We start from the raw sequence: 13,118 nt of genomic DNA on the forward strand, positions 1-13,118 counted from the left end.
AGTGGCTGGGCAGAGAAGCTCTGAAAGGTGAGGCTGCAGAGATGCTCAGCACGTTCAGGAGATCCGAGGTCAGCACTGACCGAGTACCTGCAGAGAACAGCACAATACAGCCTGCAGGCTAGCAGGGGGTTGGGGAGGAACTGGGAGACCCGTTACAAGGCTCTGGTGGTTGTCCAGGCAAGAGGTGATGGTGACGTGGACAAGGGGTGGAGGCTGAATTAACAGGACTCAAGGATGAATCAAATGGGGAGGGTCCAGGAGAGGGAGGGACCACAATTGACTCCTAGGGTTCTGACCACAGCACTGAGGGGGATGATGCGGGGAGTGTGTTAACAAGTCATCCTGCTAGCAATTTGAGGAAGGGTTTTTCTACAGGCCTGAGGTTTGTGTAGTCTCTATATAGTTTGTTTAGAGTTGGTGGTGAGAAGACCGGACAGTCCACGTGGGACTGAGTAATTTGGGGCTCAGCATTGAGAGGCTGGGATCCAGCGCTGGGTTCCTGGTTTCCAGATATCAGCACCCCACTCTGATGAGAGCTCCAGGGCTCTGTGTGTGTGTGTAACGGGTTTTATAGAAGGAGAGAGAGGCTGTTACTTCAACAACTAGAAGAGCTCCTGCAAATTGTGGTGAGGGGCCTGTCATGGGCCCCCACTGCCCTTCCCGTTTTTGGGGTGTGAGCTGTTGACTGGTAGTTCTATATGAGGTTTAAGAGGAAACTGGGCTCCTTGGGAAGAGGGGAAGATGTTTTTTTTAGCTGAGCAGGTATCAGGGTTTGACCAGGGGGCTTGGAAAGAGTAACATGTAGGAGGCAGCTGGGAGGCAGAGGAAGGGGTGGGGAGAGGATGGTCCACCTGGCCCAGCAGAACGGGAAGCTGTGTTATGTCTTCCTAGTTCCACATCTCAGGGTTAGCATTCGCACTTGACCTCTGTTCCCCACACCGCCAGTGCAGCCCCTTGTCTCATTCTCCAGCTTTCCAGCCCTACCTCTGTGCTGGGAAATGCAGCAAAAGAATTAAAACTGATGTACTGAGAGTGTTACACTAAAGCTCTATTTCTGGGGTAAGTAAACTTTTTCTGTAAAGGGCTTGTTTTAGGTTCCTACTGCTGCTGTAACAAATTACCACAAATTTAATGGCTTAAAACAATACACCTTTATTATCATACTGTCTTGTGAGTCAGAAGTCCTAAAATTCAGGTGCCGGCTGGGCTGTGTTCATGGACACAGAAATTAAATTTCATGTAATTTTCACATCATGAAATATTATTCTTTTGATTTTTCTCTAACACTTAATAATGTGAAAAAAGCATTCTTCGCTTGTGGGCCATACAAAAGCAGGCAATGCACAGGATCTGGCCGATTGGCGACAGTTTGCTTACCCCTTGCTCTGGATGCATATGTCCTTTAATGTTTAGGACTCCCCTACCAAGTGGGCACTGTTATTATCACTCCCAGTTTGCAGAATGTTAGTGAAGTTTAGCAGTTAGCCCAAGGCCACTTGGTTAGACTTCGGCAGATAGGGCTGCTGACCCAAAAGCTGATGTTCTTAACCAATGCTCTGCTCTCTGGGTTCAGCCAGGAGTGTGCGTGGTTTTCCCCAAATGTGGGCTTTGTCTTCCCTGTAGATCCAGAAAGTCTGGGTTTACCTCCCTTTGAAATCCCTGGGCACTGCTGCTGTCATATGCAGATTAAGTCTGGGAAACTTATTGGATGAAACATCCTCTGGTGTTGTAGAAAGATTGAAAAGGCATTGGTACCCGAACCCTTTTGTTTGGGGCTCTGAGGCTTGGGCTCATTTGGGCATTTTGCCACCTCCCAGGGGCTAAGGAAGTCTGTCCTGACAGCAAATGGTACCACCATAAGCAACGAATGCTAATGCTTTAGTTTCTCCCGTCCCATGTTTTTGGGTGTAGGAACATCTGAAGGCTTTGGGAAAAGGCCTTTGGGGTTTTGTGAGGGCGAGCCCATCTAGTCTTAGAATTATGAATGTGAGTCACTGTGGCTAGGCTTTCTCTGCCGTGAGCATGAGCTGTGGATGTGGATCCCCGATCCCTACCAGGGGGAGCCCTGGGGGCCCGAGTGGACCTGGATTCCAGGTTGGGAGTTACTGGTCATCTTCTCTCTGGCTCTCTCTTGCCACCATAACTTGTTCCTTATTTATGGTTCACACAGGCTGTCCCCTCTGCCTAGAAGGCTCCTCCTTCCTTTCTCCAGCTAGTTAACTAGTTAACTGGCTCCTCATCCTTCAAAGCTCAGTTCTTTGTCACCTCCTCCAAGAAGTTCTCCCTGCCCAGGTGTAGCCCTCTGAATACAGGCTCTTATAGTACCAACTGCCTCTCTTCATGCACTGTCAGGGCTGGACATTTACCTTTCTTTGTGATTTCTTGATTAATTCCTATCTCCCCACTGGACTTCACATTCCAGTAGTGACCCAGAGGGTGGTGGCTGTACCCAGTTTAGACTCGCTCCCCATTGAGTCCCCAGTGACTAGCATAGTGCCCTGCATATAGTTGTCACTCAGTAAGCATTTGTTGAATGAATAAACAAATGACCTTTAAGGAATATGTTCTCCTCTGTACAATGGGGGCAATTATATCTCCTCTACCTAACCTTGAAGAGAGGGTTGAGAGTTGCATAAGAGCAACAAATATTATGCAAACCCATGGTTGAGGATTCAGTCCCTGCAGAACAAAGATACCTGACATTCCTTATTCCAACCCGAGCTCAAGTTCAAGGAAGAGGTGGTGAGTCCTCATACGGGCAGGCTTTCAGTGTAGGGTGGAGAGCTCAGTCTGTCTGATTCTTTGGTCTGAGCTCCTGGCACCATCTGTCTCTGGGCCCTGTGATGGGGTGTGAGCACTTGGCCCCCACCCCCAGGCACTCTGCAGCATCACAGATGGTTCATCACCTCTATATTCTGACCATCCCAGGGCCTGGGCAGGGACCTGGCTGTGGGGGTCCTCAACTTCACACTGCACTGCCTAGGATCTCTGGTTTCTTCAACCCCAGAGATATCTCTCACAGGCAGAGACATAGACCTGTCACCCTGTGTGGCTGGACAAGTTATTAAGATGGGGAACATTGAAAGATTAGATTTATGACAGCCAACAGTGGATTATGAAGAATAATTTATCAAATGTCAGCGCCTGCAGCCTACAATTTACAGAAGGTTTGCTTAAACTGAGGAGATCTGATTGGCCTCCACCCTCCTCCACCTCTAATGAGTGACAGATCTAATGGATGGCTTCCCAGGCAGGCCAGCCACACTGGGTGTTTATCTGCTTTTTATTAATCATTATTATCACAACATTTCCATAGAGTCCCTCCACCCACGGCTCTCCAAGTGCCCAGCCACCTTGAAGGAACTGTAGCCACTTTTGGAAGGTGTTTTAGCTGCCCTGAATCAGCTGGAAGAGGATGGGGAAAATCAAACCTCACCTCCATTCATTTATTAGGGAATACTTACTGAGCACCAATTATGTGCCAGGTGCCTTGGATGCAATGCTGAGCAAAAACAGAAGTTTATTGTCTACAAGGAAAGAGGGAGATGAAGCAAATATAAATCGAGGCAAAGGTGCAGCTGTGTAATTGCTCTTGAGGAGGGCAATGAACTCTGAGAATGCACACAGGGAGGCCTCCCTGAGGATGTGACAGCTGAGCTGTGAGTTGAAGGATGACTAGGAGTTCTTTTGATGAGGAGTAGGAAGGGAGCCTTCTGGGAAGAAGGGATGGCATGTGCAAAGGCCCTGCAGTGGGCAGGGAGGGAGTATGCTGGTGGTCAAAAGAAGCCATCTGTTCAGGGCAGAGGGAGCTAGGGGCAGAGAGAGAAGATGGAGCAGGTGAGGTAGGCAGGGTCAGACCCTGTGGGTCATGCTATGGATTTGGCCCTGGAGAGCTGGTGAAGTTGTTTAAGCAGAGAGAAGTGACACGATCAGCTTATGTTTGGAAAACTCACCTTAGCTGTATGTGGAAGATGGCTTGGCAGAGGAAGGAATGCAAATGGATGGACCAGTTACGTGTCTTTGGGCAAAAGAAGATGGTGTCTTTTACTCACCGACAGAACAGAACTGAGAGCCTAGAATTGCTGACTCCTTGTGCAGTGCTCTTTTCATTATACCACCCTGTCCCCTTCGTGGAGGCATCGGATGGGGTACCCACCACTCCTGCTGCAATCACAAATTGGGGGTTTTCTAGACTCTATTCTAGACCCTTTATGTGTGTTGTTTCATACAACAACTCCATGAGATAGGTACAAAAATTCCCATTTTACTGTTGAGGAAACTGAGATACAGAGGGGTTATGTCACTGCCCAAGCTGATGCACCTTGGAGCCAGAGTTTGAGTCTGGGCAGTGTGACTCAGAGCTTAAATCAGAATCACTATGCCTTGCTGCCTCTCAGGTCTGGCTGTCCTGGCCAGCAGGTGGGCATTCCCAAGGAGCATGCCCATGGCTGTCCTAGGGAGTGGCTGCTTCTGGCTTCTTGCTTCTCTGTCAGCAACTCGTCACCATCCTGTGGGAGAAAAGAAGATTGGTGTGACCTGTGATGACTTTGGCAGAGCTAGGTGGTTGATTATCCTGTACCTGGAGGCTCTTTAGCAAATTGGTGAGAGTTGAGCACAGTGCCAGCCACTTTGCAGGAATTTAGACAGGAGTGCCGTTTTGTAATTTCTGGGGATGACCCTTGTCAAGAAGGGACTCCTGTTATGCTGCTGGCCCTTCGTTCTTTCTTCCCAGCTTGGCAGTAGCAACAGCTAATGGCTCTGTAGAACCGGCAGTTTGAGGTCTTAGAACCCCAGAAAGAACACAGATTTCATGGAAGACAGGATCTGTGCATCCTTGAGCTGTTGCCGTCATTATTTTTATTATAATAAATTGCTCTGAGTGGGAGGCTGGAGGTGGGGTGCTCCCACTTTGAGGCAGGGCAGGTACTGAGTCGGGAGAGGAAGAGACACTTGGATGCCTTGCCCTCTGCCCTGACCCCCGAAGGGTCTACATGACAAAATTGGAGGCCCCCTCTTATTACCTGTGGCACTGGGCAGGGGGCACCCTCCCCAGTAGGTCCTGCTGAAATGCAAGTGTGTTTTTCAGAGGCTGTTGCCTTCTTCTGTTAGGACATTCTGAGGGACCAAGGTCTCCTCATGGCTAGGGACTGTCTGTTTTGTTGGCCCATGTTCCTAGCGTGGTTTCTGTCATGTGATGGACCTGTAGTCAATATTTATTGGCTGATTGGCTTAGGCTACAGAATGGCAAATTGGTTTTATTTCATATATTAACTCTGTTCAATAGGAAGAGGCTGCTTAGAGCACTGGGTCGAGAGAGATTTTGAGGCATCATCTGGGCCCAGCAGGAATGAAGGCTGTGATGGATTAGTGATGTCTGGCAGGGTATGCTTGGGGTATATTAATTATATAATTCTGTGTAACAAATTACCCCAAAACTTAGTGCCTTAAAACAACAAACAATTGATATCTTACAGTTTCTGTGGGTTAGGAATTTGAGAGTGGCTTACTGGATGGCTTTGGCTCAGTCTCTTACTGAGGTTCTCGTCGAGATGTCAGCTGGGGTGCAGTCATTTGAAGGCCTGAATGGAGAGGGGGTATCTGCTTCCAGGATGGCCCACTGTTGGCAGGAAACCTGGGTTCCTACTGCATGGACCTCTCCATAGGTTGCTTGAGTGTCCTCATGACATGGCAGCTGGCTCCCCACCGAGCAAGCATTCCAAGAGAGAGAGAAAGTCTCTTGTGGTAACAGTCTTGAAAATCAGACCCTCACTTCTGCCATGTTCTGTTTGTTAGGAGTGGGTCACCAAGACCAGCCTCTGCTCAAGGGACAGGAAATAGTCTCCATCTCTCAGAGGGAGGAGGACTTAAAGACTTGTGAGCATATTTGAACACCAGCACAGGGGAGAAAGGGTATGCATGCCAAATATTTGCTAACAGTGTCGGGTGTTAATATACCGTAGAAGGAACAGGACTGACCCTGAAGAGGTGGGATACAAACCAGGTGTGTTTAAGGGGAAGAGCAGGAATTGCAGCAAAATGGGGTATCAGCTGGTAGGGTGACTGTGAGATGTAGGGGTTCCTGAGGCAGGTTCCTGGGAAATGGTGCTGAGATGGGGGATGGATTCCAAGCAGAGGCATATAAGAGGTGGTGGTGGGTTTTCTGCCCAAGGCAGACATCAGTGTTTTCACAGTCCTAGCCTGCTAGAGCTCTTTATCTGCCCAAGAGTGGGAGTGGAGAAGGGGGTGGATGTGGTTCACCCCAGCCACTTCATTAGCATGGGGACTTGTCCCTCTCCCCAATGGGTGCAGCGGATGGCTGCTGGCATCCAGCCAGGTGTGCGGTGGGCCATCTCAGGATGTCGAGAGCCAGATGTTGTTTGCTGCTGATGCCATGGTAACCTGCTCAGGTGCCCTGGGCAGTCTTCCCGGTTCCTAAGTGGGAACTGCCTGGCCTTGGCATCAAGGCCTGGATTTGTCTGCTTTGAAGCAGGCTTCTGTCTTCATCTGGAACTGGCCAATTCAGGGTTTGTTAGATCTGTTAGCATTATCTTATGGTGGTGTAGTTTCTGAACCCTGAATGAGGACAAAGGATAGAATCTTTGAAATTGGACTATCTTGGAAATTCTGGGACATCCCTCATCCTGTGACTGGTGAGCCAGTCCCCACGAGGCTGGGGCTCTGGTGGGCTTGCTAAGAGGCCCAGGTGGACCTGCCCCAGGGGTCATAGTGAGGCTTCATCAGAAGATCTGACTTCCTGCCACCTTACTTTGAACTGAATGAGGACCCTGGCCAGTGCTCAGCTGCACAGTGTGGCATTTTGGAAACATTGTCCAGTAACCTGGCTTCACAGGAGTCTTTCTGGCTGACTTTCTGGAGAGTTTCTCACTCTGCCCAGGACTGGGGTATAATGTCACATGGTCTCTGGATTCCTGGACCCCAGCCAAAGCCAGCCTGATGAAATCTTTTTTCTCTTCCAGTTTTATTGAGATGTAACTGACATACATCACTGTATAAGTTTAAGGTGTACAGCATAATTGTTTGACTTAACAGGTGTTGTGAAACAAACATCACTAAGTTTAGTTAACATCCATTGTCTCATATAGATGTGCTGAAGTCTTAACCTGAGTGAAGGGTCAGTGAAACCCCTAGGAGCCCCATTTTTTCTTGCCCTTCTAACATTTTTTTCTGCTTATAACTTCCCCCACCCCTTACCACACACACACACACACACAAACACACACACACATACACACTGAGAAAACCAGACCATACAAAGCTAGAGAAACTTTGTTCCTATTTTTCCTTTTCCAGACAGGGACATCGATATATTTGAATCATGGGCCGACAGTAATTAAAAAGCACATAACTAGTCATTTTAAAATGTAGTTGTTTTACTTAATTGATTTTGCCTCCAGACCCAGAGAGGGGAGAAAAAAAGAACAGGGGAAAGAAAGCCTTAGAAGGGGAGACAGGTTTCTGCGAGTGACTGGAGGCAGCTGAGGGCCCTGCTTGACTCTAATTGCTGCAAATGCTGCTAATGGTTTTCTGCTGAAAGGGCTGGGGGTTGAGGCCTGATTGGAGGGGGGCGGCGTTTGTTTCAGCTGCATGGGAGGTATAATTCTGCTTTCAGGACAGGGCCTATTTTTCCTTACTCTCTATCAGCGTAAAGTACTTCTACTGAACACTTTGAACCAAGGTTCCATTTAGAGATACTTTATTCATATTTAATTACAAGCTGTAGCACCAATCTTTAATTACCTTTTTTTAATAAGCCAGCTAGGAACATTCACTAGCAATCAATTATTGTGTGTGTGTGTGTGTGTGTGTGTGTGTGTGTAAGCACAGGAGGGTGTGGGCACGTGACTTGCTTCCTGATAGAGGGGCCAGGATGGCTGAGGGGCACTGGGGAGGTAGTAAGCTGTCAGGGGTGGGGTGGGGGTGGGGAGGGCTAGCTGCCCAACAGTTTTCCTGTGTGAAGTGAGTGGTGCATCCTTACTTCCCATGTGTCTCTTTGCTTCTACTCGTCACACTGGGGATTTGGGCAAGTCCTCACAGCTGGGCCTTGTTCAGGGTACTGAGCTGGTACCTGGGCTTGGGTGGTATCTTGGGACCCCTCCAACCCCTAGTGGGAGCAGGGGTTTTGTGGGAGGCCCCCTCCTCGTTCCCTGGAGATGGTGGACCAGTCCTCCTCTTACCCTGGAGATTGGGATATCCTTGTCCGGCCCTTTTCTTCCTCCCCCTCCCCCTGCAGTGTTCCTGGCAGCTGCTCTTGCCACGCAGTCCCAGTGATGCCATGTCCTCTTCAGTTGCAGTGACTCTGCAACGTCCCTGCAATGACACTGATTTGAAGACTGGTTGTCCTTCTCAGAGAATGAGCAAATGTTCCCAGGGAGCCAGGTGGAGGCTTGGACTGGGAGTCAGGTCATCTAGGTCCCCTTGCAGCGGGAAGACTGGGCCATTCTAACTGCCTAGGAGATAAGGGTCTGACTTCACAGCTTTGCTCCAGAAAACATTCTTCTTGGTGCTCCTTCAGGAACTACCTGAGGGTTTCCAAGGGAGTTGGTGCTGATCTCATTATATAATGGATGGGAATGTTGCTGATGTTCTACCTTCCTTCTGTTCCTAGAGCCCAGTCCCAGCAAGAGGGTGGGGAAGGAATGGCACTCACACATACTGAACCTGTTGGGGGTACCAGGCACCAAGCCTATGTTTCTTTCATGTATCCCAGCTGGGGCTTGTGAACACACTGCATCAGTCAGAGCTCCTTCAGCTGTGTGTGACAGAAAACAAACTGCTTTAAGCAGAAAAAGATATAGTGTGGGCATTCAGGCATGGCTAGATCAAGGGGCTCAGCCATTGTGACCAGGATTCAGTGTCTCTGTCTGTTGGCTCTGCTTTCCTCTTTGTTGCTATTTTGTGACCCCTCTGGCAGCTCCAGGCTTCAAGTTCAATTTTGAGCTTCAAGCTGAGCAGGAAGAAAGAAAATCCCTTCTCTTACAGTTCAAACAAAAGTAAAACAGATGAGTCTTATTGGACCATTTGGGTCACATGTCTATCTCTGAACCAATCAGTGTGGCTCAAGGTACTCAGGGTTCTGACTGCCAGGCCAGGGTTTCCCACCCACCCTGGAGTAACAGTTGGGGTCCACCTAGGTCAATCCCATGCATGATATGTGCTTTTACATTTTAGGCCTTTGGATTAGTAGGAGTGTGGGAGCAGGAAGGTCCAGCCATTTGAAAAGGAAGGAAGAGTTGGTTTAATTTTTCTCCAATAGAGAGAATAGTGGATTCAGTCCTTCAACAAGTATTTGTTTAGCACTGACTAGTTCTAGTCCTGTTCTGAGTGCAGGGAATTCAGCAGTGAACAAAGCAGAAAAAAACTGCTGCCCATTTGGCACTGATATTCTAATAAGATATATAGGGCTGGTGGTCTTTTCATTCTCTTGGTCTAAGCCCAGGTCTAGGATAAAGGTTCTCGGTGGAGAGACCCAGGGTGATTCAGGGTGATGACATGGGAAGAATCTGGCCCTCAGGGAGCTGAGAACTCACGAGGGAGGGAAAAAGACAAGTTGCGTGGTTGGGGAAGAAGGGGAAGGGAAGCCAATCCATACCCATCTCTGGGGACAGAAAATTGTAAGCCCTTCCCATGTTGCCTGGACCTTTAGCCTCTGCAGGATGTTGATAAATGGGATGGAGTTAGTGCAAGTTACAGAAATGATGACAGGGCTAGAGGGAGTGATTTATGAGATGAGATTAGCAAAGTGATGGTGCAGCCTAGCACACAAAGGGATGGGATGGTGGCTGTGGGTCATGCAACTTCTGAAATCCAAGGAGAGGAGAGAGGCTGAGGGACAGAATTGAGTGGCTGCTGCAGAAGGGGGAAAGAGGGATGCAGTGGGGGTCACGGACTGAGTAGACCCCAGCACGAGACCCTGGATGGTGTGAGGAGAGGCAGGTGACTATACATCTACATATTTGCACACTGGAGTGTGTATGTGAATGTCTGGCCTTTCCAGAATAGAGAGGCTATACAGGGAATTTAAGAAATGGAGGGGGTGAGAATTTCAGCTCTGGACAATCTTGCAAAAGGCTTTTGGAGGCCTCCTTCCCATCTGGTAGAATATTCATATCTGACCATATAGCTGCAATCAAGTCAGAAAGACTTTTTCCTTCAGGAAAACTGGTGTGTCATTTCTAAGAGGGAAAGAGGGAGGGAAGAAAGGAAGAGCAGATGGAAGAGCAATGGATATACGTTCCACTTCATAGAGAGAGAAAGCGAGGCACAGAAGGGGCAGCGGATCTGCTCAAGGGACTTGGGTGGCGTTGCACATGAAGCCCAGAAGCAGGGCTTGGGATCTCTGCCAGCTGGCCAGGCCAAGAGTGGACTTGGGGGCCCACTTTGAGGCTCAGGCAGCAGCAAGGGGTAATTATTGGGTTTGAAGCCTCCAGGCTGGGCTTCCTTGAGCTTTCCAGGTTGGTGGGGTTGGAACATCTCCATCAGATCCCTGTCTTGGGCCACCCTGGGCCCAAGTTCTGTTAACTTTTGATTTTATCCATATGTGAGAGCCTCAGAGGCACAGTGGTAGGTAATGAAATGGGTGAATGATGCACAGTTCTGAACATTCTAGATGGCACTTTTTTGGCTTTAAATGGAGGTACTCAAGGTGCTCGTGTACATGTATGAGACACTCCTTCCATGTGTGTTTTCTCTCTCACTCCCTTCATATGGCCGGCGTGAATTTTCACGGCAGCAAAGGGCCCAGGCAGAGCACTGAGTTGGCATACAATTGATCAAGCAGAAAACCTGTCATGGGGACATGGGGCAGCTCTGGCCCTGACCATCCTCCTGGGCCCTCTCACCGAATCGAGTCATCTTAATTGCTCTGTCCTCTCTCCACTCTTGACAGATTCAAGATTTGTTTGTGAGCTTTGACGACACCCCTCTGGGGGCTGCCTCCCTGGCCCAGGTCCACAAGGCGGTGCTACATGATGGGCAGACGGTGGCCGTGAAGGTCCAGCACCCAAAGGTACAGGCTCAGAGCTCAAAGGACATTCTCCTGATGGAGGTGAGAGCCTTCCCCCTTCTCCTACCTTCATCCTCATTCTGTATTTCCCTGGGATCCAGGTAGCCCCAGTGAAACTGGTTCAAGGCCTGTGGGGTAGAGTGTGGCTCTTTGAGCAGCAGAATGGGAGAAGAGAGCTTGAGACCATGACAAAGGAGGTGTCATGACAATGCTGTGACCAGGGGATCTGTGGCTGAGTTGATTGGTTCTTTTTTATTTTATTTTATTCTATTTTATTTATTTATTTATTTTAGATTTTCTTTCTTTCTTTTTTTAAACATTTTTTTATTGAGTAATAGTCATTTTACAATGTTGTGTCATGGGTTGATTGGTTCTTGACGCATTCCTAGGAACTGTCTGTGGATGTCTCTGAACACGCAGGGCAGCTGCTGGGCCATGGAGACTTCAGGGGGATAGTGTAGAAATGAGATGAACCACAGGTGATTTCCTTGGGGATAGGAAAAGTTACATCTTAATTTGTTAAATTCCAACAAAAGGGAGCATGTGGTCAATCAAGGGATATAAAAATGACAGGCAGATCACGTAGAAATATTTATCAGATTATATGTTTGCTTCTCTGATACTTGTTTTGAATGAATGAATGAATGTGCCTGCCCAAAAATGGCCCTGGGGAATCTCTAGTGGTGACTGTGCCTCTGGACTTTTCTAGTTCCATGCCTGGAGCAAGGAGAAAGGGTGAGCTGCCAGCATCCCCAAAGGAAGGTCAGCAATCCGTTTACCCTGCCAGCATGTCCCTCTTCTTCCTTTTCTCTTTCCCTTTCCTTTGTTCCTGTTCCTCACTCTGGATTCTTAGTTAATTCTTTTTCACTCACTTTGAGTAAACTTAACACACACATCAGGACTAAGAGTGAGTGACCTCCATCTTCATCCTTGGGGAGCCCCCATTTAGTGGAGGAGACAGACCTGTACACAAACAGCTTTTGACTGTGAGCTCCGTCAAAGGGGTGTTTGCAGAGTGCCATGGCGGCCCTGTGCCTGGACTGATGGGAGCATCAGGAGGGCTTCACCCAGGAGCCCATGAGACAGCTAAGCAGGAGAAGGATGACCCAGCCTGTGCAAAGGCCCTGAGTCTTAGAGGAACAGGGTGTGCTTGGAGAGCTTCAGCTAGTCCAGATGGTATGAGTTGAGCATGGTTGCAGATGAGGCTGGGAAGGTAGGCAGGACATGAAGGACCCTGTATTCCAGGCTCAGGTGCAGAAATGGTATACACAGTAAGTACGTACTTACTATGGAACTGAGCAGATCTGATTTTCTCCTGCAGTCAGTGGGAAACCATTTAAGAATTTTAATCAGGGGAATGTCATAATCAGATGTGCATTAGAAATTAAAGTCTGTTGACAGTCTGGGGGATGTATTGGGAGGCAGAAAGACTGTAGCCAGGGAGACTAATTGAGGGGCCGCAGCACTGGTCTGAGAGAAATAATGATGTAAACCAAGGCAGTGTAATGGAGGTGGAGGAGAGGCAAGAATTCTTGGGGTGTAGCAATCAGGACTTTGTGATCAGCTTTACATGAGGTAGGGGCAAATACTGGTATGAATGAGAATGAAAATAAATTGTAAGTTTCTGGTTTACATGATGACATTTGGGTGTCTTTTACCATGTGCATCAGTTGAGGTTCAGTTGGGGAAAAAGAAATTGCTCTGGGTATTTCAGAAGGAATTTAGAATAGAAAGTAGGGTTCACAGGGGATGGAGTGTCCAAGAAGCCAAATGAGATGGTGAGACATTCACCAGCAGCAGGAAGAGGGAGGGACAAAGAGAAGAGGTGATTCCCTGGGCCCAGGTGCTGGGGCCACCTGGTAAAGCTGGCCCGAGGAGAGTGGGTCACAGATTCAGGGCCTGTCACCTGTAGGTTGGAGCCATAGATGCTGTTTGAGGCCATGGGTGTTTCATCTCCTCCTGTCCCCATTATTCCGCCAAACCTAACCAGAAGCCAGTTGGCAAAGGAGCCTGGGGAATGTAGTTTCTTATGAGAGTAATGGGGTGGGAGGGATGTCAGAGCAGCTGAAGTGGTGGATGATGGAGCAGCCATGTG

At 48.6% G+C, this 13,118-nt stretch overlaps 1 protein-coding gene across 4 annotated transcripts in view; it reads left to right on the forward strand.

Moving 5' to 3' along the window:
- Window positions 1-13,118, forward strand: part of ADCK1 (aarF domain containing kinase 1) — a 102,487-nt gene that overhangs the window by 52,417 nt on the left and 36,952 nt on the right. For all 4 annotated transcript variants that reach the window (XM_010976419.3, XM_064486163.1, XM_064486161.1 and 1 more), the window contains one exon: window positions 10,907-11,065. In XM_010976419.3, the coding sequence (XP_010974721.2) occupies window positions 10,907-11,065 (159 nt within the window). The remainder of the gene's footprint in view (window positions 1-10,906; window positions 11,066-13,118) is intronic.

Source organism: Camelus dromedarius, chromosome 5, assembly GCF_036321535.1.
Source record: "Camelus dromedarius isolate mCamDro1 chromosome 5, mCamDro1.pat, whole genome shotgun sequence".
In the NCBI taxonomy this organism is placed as follows: Eukaryota; Metazoa; Chordata; class Mammalia; order Artiodactyla; family Camelidae; genus Camelus; species Camelus dromedarius.